Raw genomic sequence first — 16,015 nt, forward strand, 5'->3', positions numbered from 1 at the left:
TAGGTACAGTAGTTATAGGTCCAACCACACATGTACAGGAGTGGGCATTACTGAAAGTTCGATACATGTGCATTGGGGCCCGTGCCCCGATCTTTTACCACCCTAGCAACGCCCCTGGTGTACGGAGCTGTGGGTGGTGTAATTTTTTGCGAAATTTGATAATATGTTCAATGATATCATTTTTAGGACTATACGACCTTTTGATCACTTTTTATAGATTTTTTTAGATTTTTCAAAATGGGCGCTATTTTCCGTTACGGGGTTAAACGCATTGAAAAACCGTTATCATATTTTGATAAATCGGGCATTTTCGGACACTTCGATATCTGATGTGTTTATGATTTTTATTGTTTATTTATATTTATGTCAGTTCTAGGGAAAGGGGGGTGATTTTAAATTTTAGGTTTTTTTATTATAATTTTTTTTTTTTTAACTTTTTTTAATTTTTATTTATACTATTTTTCAGACTCCCTAGGGTACTTTAACCCTAGGTTGTCTGATCGATCCTATCATATACTGCCATACTACAGTATGGCAGTATATGGGGATTTTCTTCCTCATTCATTACAATGTGCTATCAGCACATTGTAATGAAGGGGTTAAAACGAAATAGCCTCGGGTCTTCGGAAGACCCGAGGCTACCATGGAGATGGATCGCCGCCCCCCGATGACGTCACGGGGAGCGGCGATCCCAGGTAAGATGGCGGTGCCCATGCGCCGCTATCTGTTTGAGGCTGCCGGCAGCTTTGCCGGCAGCCCACGCTGTGAAAACACCCGCGATCGGTGCTAGCAATATGCAGCAAAAACCCGTGAGCCCTCTCCATGCAGCGCGACGCGACCGCCGCCGTGAATACATGGCGGGCGGTCGCGAACCGGTTAATATACTCCGACATAGCAGCAGTCTCTGGAACTGAGAGAGCATACACACGGCCTCTGGGAGGAGAGGAACCAAGCAGGAGATCCACAGGACAGTCGTAGGGATGGTGTGGTGGTAAAGTCTCTGCTTGTTTTTTGACAAAACACTGGCAAAGTCCTGGTAACACGTTGGTAGACCCTCCAAGGACTTGGGAGTCATAAAGGAGGCCAAGACAAGTAGAGGCGCCACCATGACACTCTGGTCCCAAACAAAGGATCTCCCCTGTCTTCCAGTTAAGGAACAGTGCATGGAGTTGCAGCCATGAGAGACACAGCAGGAGAGATGAGGTGGAGTGTGGCAGCACGTAAAAGGAGAGTCGTTCCTTATGAAGAGCTCCTACTTGCAGATAGACAGGCTCAGTGTGGTAATGGACCGGATCGGAAAGCATTTGTCTGCTGACCAAGGAGATGATAAGAGGCTTCTCGAGAGGAACCAACGGGATGTGATGCCAGGAGATCAGAGCGGCATCCATGAAGTTCCCCGCCGAATTGCAGTCAGACCCCACAGAAACCTGAATCGGAGCACAGGAATAGTGTCAGGGTTGATGGTACTAGCCCACACCTGGGACCAGAATCTAAGTGGCACCTGGTCTTCACGAGAACCCAACGCAAAGCGGGATGGTCTTGCTGCGGCGGGGTGCCACCAGGTCATTCCAAAGGTGTGATTAGCCCGCGGTTGAAGCCAAGGTTGAGGTAAAATTCAGCGGGCAGTCTGGTAGTAAGGTACAGGCACTGAGTCAGGGCTGGCGGCAGAGGTGCAAGGTCAAAGTCCAAATCCAGGGTCAGCAACAGGAGATTAATGCAGAGGGGAACGGGAACACTGGAGCACAGAACACACAAGAGCACAAGAACACTGGAGCACGAGAACACACTGGAACACGGGAGCACACTGGAGCACGGGAACATGGGAACACTGGAATGCAGGAACAGGAATGCAGGAATACACATGGAGCTTTCTCTTCACGCAACATGGCTTGAAGATCCGGCAGGGAATCATGGGAACAGCCAGCCTTTAAGGAAACTCGGAAGTGCGGTGCGCTGCCCTTTAAATCTATGTGTGCTGGCGCACCCGCCCTAGGGAGCAAGCGCACGTAAGCAGGCTAGGCGGGCCTGGGAGCAGGAGCGGAGAGGTGAGTTCGGACTGGGGGCATGGAACGCGGGGGCACCCGTGACAAATAGTCAGGCGTGGAGAAGCTTTGCTCACACCTAGGGATGCTTCTCCCAGGAAACCTAGGTGCTGACATTTCCCAGATGTTGGGGGCGGACTGCGCAAGCCCCAGTGAAGTGCTCGGGACTGGCACAATACAGGCAAAGATTCTCCATGCATCATCTGGAACTTTCCTGAAGGGAGAGTTGGGTTCTTTCTACCTGCATAGGCTCCTCTGCAGACGGTGCGGCCGGAGTGGCCTATGGAAGGCAGGTGCCAGGAGTAGTCGCAGGAGTCTGATGCTGAGTGGCAAGCAACTGTTGTAGCATGCTGGTGACTTGACCAAGCTGTTCTCCTTGCAAAGCAATCTGCTGGAACTCCTGGACCACAATGCTGGTAAGATCAGCCAGTTTCGGAATCGGCACCTTGGCCGGATCTTACAGTCAGGCTTCAGAGTTATTGAACTCACTCGAACACCGCGGATGATGGCACAAGCCGACACCTTGGACAGAAATCTAAGTCACACCTGGTCTTCACCAGAGCCCACGGCAAAGCAGGATGGTCTTGCTGCACCGTGATGAAGTACAGAATCAGCGGACAAACAGGCAGATGTTCAATACAGGTGGCAAGAATGCAAGATCAGGGACGGAGCAGGAGGTCAGGGCTGGCAGCGAAGGATCAAAGTCAGAGTCAGGTCCGGGCTCACAACTGGTGGTCAGAATACAGGTATCGCAAACAGGAAGCTTTCTCATAGGCTAGTAGCACTAAGATCTGACGGGGGTTGCTGGGAGCAGCCGGCTTTTCAAGAATCCCGGAAGTGACCAGCGCCAATCAGCAGTGCGCTGGACCTTTAAATCTGTGAGCTGGCCAGCCGGAACGGGAGCAGGAAAGCGTAAAGGTGAGTGACCTAGGGACGGGGCGCCACCACGGAGAGGGGCATGGGTGTGCCTGCGATCCGATACGTGGATCGCAGGGGCACCCGTGACAAGCTTGCAGATACAGTCAATTACTTAATCAGTGTTCCTAATCATGATTCAGACATGTGATCAGAAAAGATAGTTTAACCCTGGAGGTGGAGTTGGGGGTTTCTGTCCCTCAAATATAGCTCCCACCCTTACCTGACACGCATTTCCCGGACGCGTTTCTCCTTTGATATGATTCAAAGTGTTACTGTATCAACATCTTAATATTTGCTCCACTGGGATTGTAGCTCCAACAGCGGCTGGCTGTAAACTCAGCCTCTAATAAACTGTCGATTGCTCCTCCAAGTGGTGGATGGAGTAAACCCTAGTCATTGTAGCAGTAAGGCTTTGTATCTACAGGAAAGTGCGTGCACCGTATTAAATTTCTATTAGTAAGTATTGGGACTGCCCTTGTAAGGGCGGGAGCTATATGGAGGAGCAGAGGGGCAGAAACTTTACAGCGGAACCTCCCAACTCCACCTCATACGTCTGAATCACTGATTCATTAATTAATCAACTGTACCTGCAGGCATGTTTGTAATCAAAGGCAAATTAATTATATGAATTTTGGTGCACGTTTTTTAACATTTTTAATTAAAAATGAAGTTTTAGGCACCTATACAACTCATTATATATATTGGCTGTACTAAATATCATAGAATGTAATCAAAGCTGTGTGATATGACAGCTTGTGCACCAGCCTGTCCATCACATGACCATTTCTAGCCACTGGAAGTAAACATAGAAGCTTCCTATAGAAGGACAGCAAGCAGAGATATTGAAAACGGTGAGGATTTGATACAGAAGTATATTGGAAAATTGTAGATCTTTTTAATAAACAAAAAATATTAATTATTAAGTAGACAACCCCTTTAAATTCTTATTACTTAAAAAGAAAACCGGAAAAATTAATTTGTCAAGTGCTACAGAATTTGATGGTGCTATATAAATAGAGATTTATTATTATTTTTACAAGTGTGTTACTTTTTTTTTATTGAATTACAGAAAATGATACCAGCTTTAAAACAAACCCAGTAAAGTAATTTCTTATGGCAAACCCCCTGCAGTACTCCTCCCTTCACTCCTCCTCTCCCTTCAAACTCTCCTCTTCTGTTTGCTTTTGCTTCAGTTCCTGTGAAGCCGTAACAGAAGAGACCTGCGGGCTGCATACTTTCTCACTTAATGGATTCAATGGAACCAAGTTACAAGAAAGGGTAAACTAGGGGGGTGGGTGTTACAGTTCTAGTTAAGCTACTTACAGGGCAGAAACCTTCCCTTATTTTATGTTTAGTTCTTCTAGTAAATTGAACTTTCATATGTGCTTCCAGAACTTTCATAGCATTGTCATTTTAATGCTCTCTGTGTTATTCTTATTAGGATGGTGGAAGCTGCTATGCATCTTCCTGCTGTTCACCTACAGAGTTTGTCAGAGCTGGAGAGGTTTCGACTGCAGGAGATTGCACTTTACACCCTTCAGCAGCGTGGATTCTGCACTGACATCAAGCCGGGTGAGATGCATATTAATATGCATAGTAATACATTTGTACCTAAAGAAAAGTGCAGCTTGTATGCATGTGTGTCGTGTATCACTACTAGAGAGACTAATGGGTAAGGGGCACTTTCCCAGACTGAAAGGAAATGATCTGTTTATTTTTGGGATTCCCTCTGGAATGTGCTGCATGCAACCATTGACAGCAATATGTTCCACATTATCTGTGTCCTACCTCTGTTGAGCTGCCTTCTGCCGCACGCTAACATAGACCAATTTTATTGTAGGTTATCAAAATGCGAAGAAAAAGAGGCAGGAGCGAAAAGGTATATTATTATATAAACTTGCGAACTTGATAGATCATATAATGTATATAGTATACAGTTCCACAGTCACCTTCTACATTAGCAGCCATCATGTTTCTTGCATAACTTCATGCATTTTTTACATTTCTCACAAGCCTAATTTTTCTTTTTTTGAAATTCATTCACAAATTTCCTTAAGCTGTTTGGTCTAATAAAAGTTTGTATAATGCATTACTATTCTGCAAGTTTATTAATACAAACTTCTGCTCCATTTTATTATGGCATTTAACTACAAGGCTTATGCAGCTGATGGCCTACAAAATGGATATTGTTTTCAATTAAAGAAGTTTTCCCACGAAGGAAAGTTCCATGGGATAGGGCCTAACTTGCTGATCAGCTGGACCTCTCGTCGCTTAGTCAGATTAATGGAGCAGACGTCCGCGCATCTCCGATCTATGGATCTCCATCAGCTCCACAGAGATTAATGGAGCAGAAAGGTCATTCTCAGTCTGAGGAGCGACGAGTTATTTGACAGCCCCTCGTTTTTGCGATTTGCGGCGGTCTCAGCACTGAGACCACCACTGATCAGCAAGTTAGGCCCTATCCCTATTGTGGGGAAACCCCTTTAAGAAGATGCCTAAAACTGATGTTGACTTTTAGAAGCCTGCAATACATGTACAAGTACAGGAGCCTCTTCAAACATCCGATCAAGACAGAAGGGGTTATGTTAGAATCAGGACATTTTGTTTGACTCCTTATTACTGATGAATCAAAATGGTTTTTCATTCATTTACTACTTTGTGAAAGTTGATGTCAGCGCCACCGCTAGGATTTTCAGGGCCCATTACTGCAGAAGTTTTAGACTATTAGTTATTGTGGCCTTCCCAAAAGTCTAGAGTTTTTTAATTATCTTATGTTTCGGGAATAAAAGCAGTACTTTAACAAAACAACAACATAACTAAATGTGGGGACCGTACAAAACAATTTTACTACATACTTCAGGGGAAGAAAGAGAAGAAAATTTGGCACTCACCACGTGATAAAATATATCTTCTTTATTACTTACATCGTAGACATCATAAACAGGTACCACATAGACAGGGAGAGCAATGTGATAGCGCGGGAGCTCCCGCGCTATCACGTTCCTCTCCCTGTCTATGTGGTACCTGTTTATGATGTGTACGATGTAAGTAATAAAGAAGATATAATCACGTGGTGAGTGCCAAATTTTCTTCTCTTTCTTCCCCTGAAGTTTGAATACTCTGTCCTGTGTCAGTCAGAATTTAGAGCACCACCATTTGCATTCACCTATATGCGACACTTTCCATTATAAGAATTGGCTAAAAGGGTCATACACACCCCGTTCATTACCGCTATAAGACTAAACTAAACAAGCTGTGCCCCATAGTAGTTTCTTTCTTTTTCAATACAATTTTACTACATAGATACAGCAGCAGAACCAAGAGTACTACGTAAATTCATTACCAATCAGCAGTAATATGACTATATAGACACAGCATCACAATCAAGCTTACTACATAGACACAAGGCCAAATCCAAAGTAACAACATAGCTACAAGACCAGAATCAAGATTACTACATAGATATGTTACCAGAACTAAGCTTACTACATAGATACTGTACAGGCAAATGTAGTTCCAATTATAGGAGAAGAATACAGAAAGTCACAGCACATGGGAGATGCTGCAGATTTGTGAGGTCATGGGTAATGCCAGCACAGGGTCCTCGCAGTAACCAATACAGTCATAGTGCTCACACATAGCCAATGTATCACAATGCCCCAACAGTCGCCTAGATGGTCATAATGCCCCCACAGTGGTCCCTTGACCAAGATAGTCCTAGTCCCAACACATGAGCCAAGATAGTTACTGTGCCAAGATAGTTACAATATTCTCCCAGCAGTAATATATATAGGAATATAGGAGGAGATTTAACAAATGCTGATGCATAATGCGCCAGAGCTTGATGTTCACCCTACCTCTTTGGTGCCACAGGATATATCAAGAGCCTCCGGCCTCTTGATATTAATCCGGCACACCTGCACGGCTGGACAACTTTATGCCAGATCCTGCCTGGTGCCGTATTGTACTATATTGGCCAGTGCTGGTAGTACCACTTGGTGTTAAAGAGCCTTGCACCAGGAATTGCAACTTTATCAAGATAAATCCTACCCATAGTCACAATGCCCCCACAGTATGCAATATAGTAACTGGGGCTCAACAGTAGTGAACCCCACTGTAAGCAATAATCACAGAGCCCCCAACAACAGCCAATAGTCACTTTACCTCACGATAACCAAGTCACAGTGAACGATAGAAGCCAAGTTACAGTAATTGCGAGAGAAGCCGACTCACAGTTCCACAGTAGCCAAGTCGCAGGGCCTTCCCTTGTTTAACTACCCCCACCCCTCCCCAATACTAACAGTGCCTTTATAGTTTTAGAGAGAAATAAAATCTCATCTTGCTTTTCTTCCATTTCATGCCTTCTTCCTTACGTAGCTACAGGAAATGCGGTTCAGGCGACATTTTATGACATCTGAAAGCTTCTGGGCAATGCTCTAAAAACTAAGAGTGTACAACGTTTGTGCAGAAACAACTCTACAAATATAAAAATGCAAATATTGTATTTTATTTTGATGTCCAGAAAAAGAATTACCACAGCCAGCAGCAACCACTAAATCTACTCTCCAGTGTGGTTTTTGCCCAGGTGGCATTGTGAGAAACCCTCACTGATTTTTCTCTGATGAAAAATTAAGCAATGCACTTTTCCTATGTTACCTACTTACATAGTTATAGTTACATAGTACTTTTAAAAAAGATATTTCTCCATCAGGTTCAACCAAGGGAGGCAAGGGACAGACGTAGGGGATAAAGTATCTAGGCCCTATTCCAAATGTGGAGGAACCAGTCCAGACGTTGATGTTTGACAAAGTCCTCCTTGCTTTAGAAGCATCTTATTGACATTACATGATGTTATGTCCCAGAAAATAAATAGCATAAGGATTATTACTCCCCAGTTTAAAAACCTTGGATTTATCCACAATCAGCGTCAATGGCAAATGGACACCCAAACATTCAGTGTGTACAATTCAGCTTTCAGCTGCTGAACATCCTCTATAGACTGCACTATACTGTAGCCCAGCAAAGAAATGTGGGGAGCACCATTAATAGCTGGTGACCATTGTGAGTGGGAATCGCTGGCCACAACTTGCTGGATACAAGCTTTCAACCAGTTTTCAAATGAAATTGAAATGCCAATTAAACCCTCTATACTAAAAGACCTTATTTTCACCATTAGATATCTATGTCGGTGTCAAAATCTTTTGCAAAGTGCAACAACCAGGGTCAATTCTATCCTTTTTGCTGCCTGAGACAGAAATTGTGCCCCCTCCCTCTTCCAATCAGAACAAGGATTGGCCCACTGCTAACATGCAAATCATGTGGTCACATATTTCATGTGTTTCAGTTTTGCTTAGGGTCAGGGTTGCGCTTAGAAACTGCAATACAATTGGAATGTGTGAATGCAGCCTTAGGACATTTGAGCTATGCACTTTACAGGGGATGGGTTATCATACAGTAACATTACATACATAAGGAGAGGAGTCTTACCACCCTTACATTTCCTCTGCATATTCCTGCCTTAGCATTTTGAAAGGCCCTTGCCTTGACATTGAATGTGGATAAATGCAAGGCTTTGCAACTAAGGACTAAAAATCCATATCCAACTTATTTTCTAGGACCTTGGTTTATGCAAACATCATGCAATGTCAATAAGCGGTCTCTAAAACCAGGGTTAGTGAGGAAAATATTCAATAATTTGCAAGGGTGGTAAGACTCCATACCACTCTGGCAACACACCAGACTAACACAGGCCTTAGATTTTACATAGAAGCTGCCACAAGACTACAGGCACAGAGCAGGGCGCACTGAGGTCTTGTTACACTACTGGTGAGTGGATCGGATCTATGTGAAGGAAGGTCCCGGCACTTTCAATTCTTTATTATAAATACATCATAGAACAAAAAATAGCAGCCATGTAGTTCTCGGACATGTTCCTTTTTCAACTTCTGCCAAACTTTTAGCAGGCTTCTGATTATATAATAAATTTGTGTCTTCATTTCTGGTCACACGTGGAAACAGTTTCTGGTACATCGCATCATCGCTATGTCACAAAGGTTCATGTGGCCAACTCCGATCATGTCATTATGTGATCATGAGCCTAAATTGTTTACTGACAAGTAATGCATAGCATCTGAACAAGCACTCCATGTACAGGCTCTGGCCACTCTCATAATCAATTATATGTATGTCTTGAAGACACAGATATATTTGATTTTATTCTGCCTTTAGGACCTGCCTTCTGGGCAGATGCAGGCTCCCCCTCCACCTCTGGTTGGTTACGCCCCTTAGTCTTACCTCAGGCAAGTAGTAAGGAGCTTGGACGGGTAGCAGACAAGTCAGAGCAGCGTTGAATCACACACAACTATACTTTTGCAATTGACACGAAGTGTGGGTTGGTTGCGGGTGGCACTGGTGGGAGGAGAGGCGCACTGTACAGTGCTCGGGACCCGATGGTGGCACCAGTTGCTATCGCAATGAGATGAGAGGTGATTGGCCTGCGTGCTGCCCCCGAAAGGGCTCTGCAATCTGCCTTTATTCCTTTTCATCTTGCCTCATGGACGATGCGGCCCTGCCTAGAACACTGTATCCACAGCTGCTCTTCTATTGAGGCGTTCGCTTAACTTTTTTTTCAAGAGATCAAGTTAGATCAGGTTTTCTAAAGACAACTTCTGTCCCTAGAAAACCATGTGAACTATAATTCATAACATTATTTGATGTTATAGACTCCTGTATATAGTCCTTTAATAGCCCCTCAAGTATTTTTGCAACAATGGAAGTGAAGCTTGGTTGCTTTCCGCAAGTCTCTTGGCAAAAGTACCTGTCACTAATGAATCTATAAAAATCATAAACGGCAGCAAAGCAACATGTAAGGATTTGTTTAATTGATCTTCAATTGGATCATAACTACATTCAGTCAGTCATTCACTTTATTATTGGATGTGTTAACAGCACTGGCACCACTTACAGATTCTCTTTTATATTGATCAAACAGAGCTAAAATTAAATCTATTCATTTACTATGCTTTTCTTGATCCCCAACTTGCCTTTTCAAGTAATCAATGGTCCTGACTGCTCTGATCTGTTTTAATGTTTTTAATATATATATTAAAGCACTAACACCTGGGAATCGGAAAAACTCAAATCCCGGGTGTTCAACCCCTTACATACGGCGATCATGCATGAGCATGGGTGTAAGTTTGCCCCCCTTGATCGGACCGCCCCAGTGTGCTTACCAGGGGATTCGATCCTTCCTGCCACAGCCCCGTGGTCCAGCTAGTGCCCCGAGGCTGCCGGCTCCTCTCCACGCCGGGTTCCGCCTGGACCCGGCTGTAAGTAACTGAGCATGGGAAGCACTGCAATACAAACTTGTTCAAGCCCATGAGTGGAAAAGTTAAAAATGTAAAAAAAATCTTTTTATAATAATTTAATAAATAAAATAAAAGTCCCATAATACCCCCAGTTATAAATAAAATCCAAATAAATGTATACAAAACACAAAAACAGCATGCATATTAAGTATCAGTGCATCCGTATTAATCTGCACAATAAATATAATTCAATATTGAACGGCTTAAAAAAACACATACTTCCCATAATATACAATTTTTCATCAAAAACCATCACAAAAATGTTTTAAAAAGTGATAAAAAAAGTAATGCACTTTAATATGATATGATAAATAAGCCCTAAACCAGATCTGTCAACAGAAAAATACAGAATTTATGCCCCTTAAAAGTGTGTTTGTATGCCCCTTGAAAATCTCATGAATAAGCTATAGACCCCCAAAATGAAGTTTCTATACAAGTGTATCTCACCCTGCAAATAATAAGCCCTCATATGTTCACATTTTATTTCATAGCCTGTACATTGTGACAATACAAATCTGCTGTGAATGGCACTGCTTCCATTCCATGCCCGGCCATCTGCCCATCCAGCAGTCACTACCACATATGGGGTGTCGCTACACTCAGGAGAAATTGGGCATCAAACGTTGCAGAGCATTTCATCATTTTATTTATTATGAAACTGTCAGTTTTGGCCTAAATAAATGTATTTTCCAAAAAAATTCTAAAGTTTCTAAATCGCAGGTCCACATTATTTTAACCCATGTGAAATGCTTAAAGAGTTAATAGACTTAATCAAAATTGTTTTCCATATGTTGAGGGGTGTAGTTTCTATAGTGGGGTAATTTATAGGATTTAACTATCAGTTAAGCCTTTCAAAGTTCTAAAGTTCTGCACCTCATAACATCCTAGAAAAATGTGAGGACGTATCATTCCAACATAAAGCAGACATTCCAGAAATGTTAGTTATCAAACTTTTTGGGTAGTTTTACACCCTGTCTGGAAGGAAGAACATTGCAAACTTGAAAATGAAGAATTTTTATGAACTTTTGCCAAATTTTCATTTTTTTCAGAACGAAATGCAAAACTTATCACTTAAATTTTACAATTTAACATTTAGCATGCTCACTTCATTTAACATGAAGTACAATGTGTCATGAGAAAACAATCTTATAATCACCGGGATATGTTAAAGCGTTCCAAAGTTATAACCAATTATTGTGACACAGGGCAGATTCTAAAAATCGAGTCTGGTCACTAAGCTTTAAACTGGCTACGTCATTAAGGGGTTAAATTCCTGACCTCATTAAAGGAGTTACCAACTTTTACTGTGTTTTATAGAAGGGCAGGTGTTATCGGAGACAGAAGCCTATCATCTCCGTAAAATTGTATGTCATCTCCCATGTCTGCCAGGCTACTACTGCAGCCAAATGCAGTCCCCAATGGTGAGCTTGGCACAAGTACATTTTCACTGCTAAACAAAAGATGAGCAGCTGCCATTAAAAACCAAGGAGTCACTAAAGGTAAAGAAGCTTTTATTTTATTCCACTTCTTTGATGTAAAACAATAACTTAAAATATTTATTGTTTTTATTATGCACAAATCTTAACATACTGTACTACTCTACAAATGACTGCATATTCCAAAAGCTGGATACGGAGGGCTATGTTATGCCATGTCATTGTATTATATGGACCATATAAGGCACCAATCTCATCTTGGACACATCTATTGACCCATACTAGCATCATTTTACAGTTCTATAGTGCTGTGAATAATAAGACTTTCTGTTGGGACTTGATATTACGCAGTTTGTACAGTTTGTTAGTTATTGCACCTGTTATTCTAAGCTAAAACCATGATTGGAGACTAGGAAGAGATAAAGTGTAATGGAGAGGTGTGTACCTGTGTGTTTAATTATTCCTGGCCAGTGGTGGATTACGATTCTCATAGGACCTGGGCTGTATGAATATTATAGGCCCTACAAGTCTGGATTTCACTTCCTACTTGTGGTACTAGAATCAATCTTCTTGGGGAATGGAGGATGCGTCCCTTTGTCCGATCTGTAGTTTCAGGACCGTTGGAGGACATTCATGTGTATTGAGAGCAGGAACAGATGTAGGATGATTTCATGGGTGAAATATAAAATGTCATATAAAAACTATTGCCCAAACTGCCTATATTATAATCCACTACTGTTTCTGGTTTTGGCTCACAATAACTGATGCAGAAATTAAATAACCTGGGTATGAAATGCCCCTCATATGTATGATAGCTGTGTGAAATGACCCTCATATGTATGATAGCTGTGTGAAATGACCCTCATATGTATGATAGTTGTGTGAAATGACCCTCATATGTATGATAGCTGTGTGAAATGACCCTCATATGTATGATAGCTGTGTGATCCAGACATATACAGTAGATTTCATTACATCGTGATTACAAAATGCTATTGTGCTAGTAATATAGAGGCATTATATTCTATGGAAATTCCATTTTGTCTTCTTGCTGTATAAGTCACCAAATGACCAAAGCTATTTGGCACTCTTTTTTTAGATTGACTTGGCAAATTAAGCCTCACTTATAACTTTCAATTTCTTGGGAATCGTTGTAAAGTTTCAAAGTTGAATCAGAAATGTCAGTACAGGGCATTTGAAGATTTGTTTTTCAATACAGAACAACTACATAGTGGCCACATTTTTATTGAAGTGGTATATAACATGCTGTTACTCTGTCTGTGTACTCTAATGGAGTAGAAATGCATTTGCTAGTGGGAGTTCACAGATGGACAGCATGACTTCTCAGCTTAGGAAGTATCCGAAAAATACTTTTTGGCATTAAATTGGTAATAAAACACTATATAACACACATATATGGCATTAAAACACTTATTCATGGACTGACCCAGTGGGAAAGTATTGGGAATTAATGTTCCTAGGAGATAATATCTGGTCATTCCAAAATATTATTCTGCATTTAAATATGATATTACGGCATATAACGGCATATCATTTTTATTTGTCGAATGCATATAACTGCATAACTACATGGTCCATTTATTGGAAAAGACTGTCCTAGGAAGTGATGTTCTAGATCAGGGGTCCCCAAACTTTTTACATAGGGGGCCGTTCATTGTCTCTCTCAGACCGTTGGAGGGCCGGATAAAAAGCGGTACATGTGACCGCATCTGTAATACACTGCCCCCCCCCAATTAATTATTTAATATGCTGCACCCCCTTGTGAACTATTTTATATATTGGCCCAATGAATTAATTAATTGGGTCAATAAATTATTAAATATGCTGCCCCCCCCCCCTATTAATTACTGGACTGTCCCTTAAAATTAATTATTTCCTATGCTGCCCCTCCACCATTAGTTATTTTATGTGCCCCCCCCCACCCACCATTAGTTATTTTATGTGCCCCCCCACCCACCATTAGTTATTTTATATGCCCCCCCACCCACCATTAGTTATTTTATATGCCCCCCCACCCACCATTAGTTATTTTATATGCCCCCCAACCACCATTAGTTATTTTATATGTCCCCCCCACCCACCATTAGTTATTTTATATGTCCCCCCCACCCACCATTAGTTTTTTTATATGTCCCCCCCACCCACCATTAGTTATTTTATATGCCCCCCACCCACCATTAGTTATTTTATATGCCCCCCACCCACCAACCATTAGTTATTTTATATGCCCCCCACCCACCAACCATTAGTTATTTTATATGCCCCCCCACCCACCATTAGTTATTTTATATGCCCCCCCACCCCGGCCACCATTAATTATTTTATGTTCCCCCCCCACCCACCATGAATTGTTTCATTATTAGGGCCCCCAGCCGGCACAATGTTTTAACTTCTATTAAAAAATGCTATACTTACCTCTGGCTCCCGCGTCCTCTTTCTTCGTGCGGCTGTCGGACAGGAAAAGGTGCGCGGCCGCGTGTTGACATCATCACGCGGCCGCGCATGCAGGTTCAAGGAGCGATGTGCGCCGGGGTTGTCTTCCGGCCACATCGCTCCACCTGCAGTAATAGTGCTCGAGCGGCCGATTCCGACCGCATCGAGCACTATACTGTGGCTGGCAGGAGCTTCCTGTCCGGAAGGACGGAGGCCCCTGCCCGACTGCCGAAGTCTGCGGTCCGATGCGACGGGGGCCGCATGGAAACGGTCAGCGGGCCGCATGTGGCCCGCGGGCCGTAGTTTGGGGACCCCTGTTCTAGATAATAAGGCTTTAGTTCAAGAATAGATACATGTAAAAAATCTTTTTTTAAAATTTTGTCTGGAGCTACAATTATGAAATATACAGTTCTGACACACCTGTGCCCCTCTCCGTGGCGGAACCTGGTCCCTAGCTCACTCATCTCTCCACGTTCCTGCTCCCGTCCTGGCTGGCTTCCTAGGATGCGCGCGCATCGGCACTCACAGTTTTAAAGGGCCAGCGCGCCACTTTCGGGTTTTCTTTAAAAGCTGGCTTCTCCCAGCAACCCCTGACGGATCTATGCCTATGAGAAACCTGTTACCTGTGCCTCATGCTAGTCATTGGATTTCCCGTTGTGGTCCCGGACCTGACACTGACCTTGCCCATTCGTTGCCAGCCCTGACCTCCTGCTCCATTCCTGTTATTGCACCTTTGCCGCCTTCCCTGACTTTCTGCCTGTTCCCGACGCCGAGACTGCCTTGTGTTTCTGTAAGCTCTCATTTGTGGTAAATTAGACCTTGAGAAAGATCAAAACGCGTTGGTATGCATGTTCAATATGCATGCATGTTATCGCCATAAATTTTAAAGCTTTGCAAACAAGTTTTATCCAAGACTATACAGTACCAGACCTATCTTTCAATTTGACCTACTGGGATCTCTGATTCTCTGGCCTTGAGCCCATGCACACAATTAAGTCTTGGTTGGTAAGGTGAACTGAGTTGTTTCTATTCTATAATACTCCCCCTCCTGCTCTATTTACAACTATAACTAGAACTATAACACTTCCCCGTAAGATAATGATGTCTGAAGTGAAACGCCCCTTTTAGCCTCCTAAAATGACTCATTTTAGGCAAATAAGACTTTGAAATACATTTTATACCCTTCGTGAGGGGCGAACCGTCTGAGAGTCTCTTTGGGAAGAGTCTGTGGACCCTCTGGACCACCGCAGGGGTTGCCTAGGCAACAAATGAAGGAGACCACCGGACATGGACCATAGGATACGGACTACCGGACACGGACCACAGGATATGGACCACAGGGCATGGACCACCAGACACGGACCACGGGATATGGACCACAGGATACTGACCACCGGACATGGACCACAGGAGGCGTCTTGAAACGCACAGGAACACGGAGGCGCCTGGAAACGCACAGGAAACAGGACCTGGGGACACACACAGGAACAGCACATTGGGAACACACAGGAGGCTTTCACTTCAGTGGGAAGATTTGAAGATCTGGCGGGGAGTGAATGGAGCTGCCTGATTCTATTGGAAACTCGGAAGTGACCAGCGGCCAGGAGGCAGGAGGCGTGCGGCCTGCATTCCGGGACCAGGAGCCTGGAGCCAGGAGAGGTAAGTGCGAGCTGGGGGACGGGGACAGGCAGCCAGCGGAGCATGAGTGTACCCGCGATCCGCGACATGGACCGCGGGAGCACCCGTGACAATATATATATTACACACACACACAATAAAGAAAAAATGCCATCACTCC

The 16,015-nt window shown here is 43.3% G+C and overlaps 1 protein-coding gene across 1 annotated transcript in view; it reads left to right on the forward strand.

Moving 5' to 3' along the window:
- The first annotated feature begins 4,128 nt into the window (after window positions 1-4,128).
- Window positions 4,129-16,015, forward strand: part of LOC140076571 (rho GTPase-activating protein 6-like) — a 178,211-nt gene continuing 166,324 nt past the window's right edge. Inside the window, exons 1-3 of the mRNA XM_072123150.1 lie at window positions 4,129-4,238; window positions 4,402-4,532; window positions 4,801-4,839. Of these exons, the coding sequence (XP_071979251.1) occupies window positions 4,207-4,238; window positions 4,402-4,532; window positions 4,801-4,839 (202 nt within the window). The 5' untranslated portion in view covers window positions 4,129-4,206. The remainder of the gene's footprint in view (window positions 4,239-4,401; window positions 4,533-4,800; window positions 4,840-16,015) is intronic.

This window comes from Engystomops pustulosus, chromosome 9 (assembly GCF_040894005.1).
Source record: "Engystomops pustulosus chromosome 9, aEngPut4.maternal, whole genome shotgun sequence".
In the NCBI taxonomy this organism is placed as follows: Eukaryota; Metazoa; Chordata; class Amphibia; order Anura; family Leptodactylidae; genus Engystomops; species Engystomops pustulosus.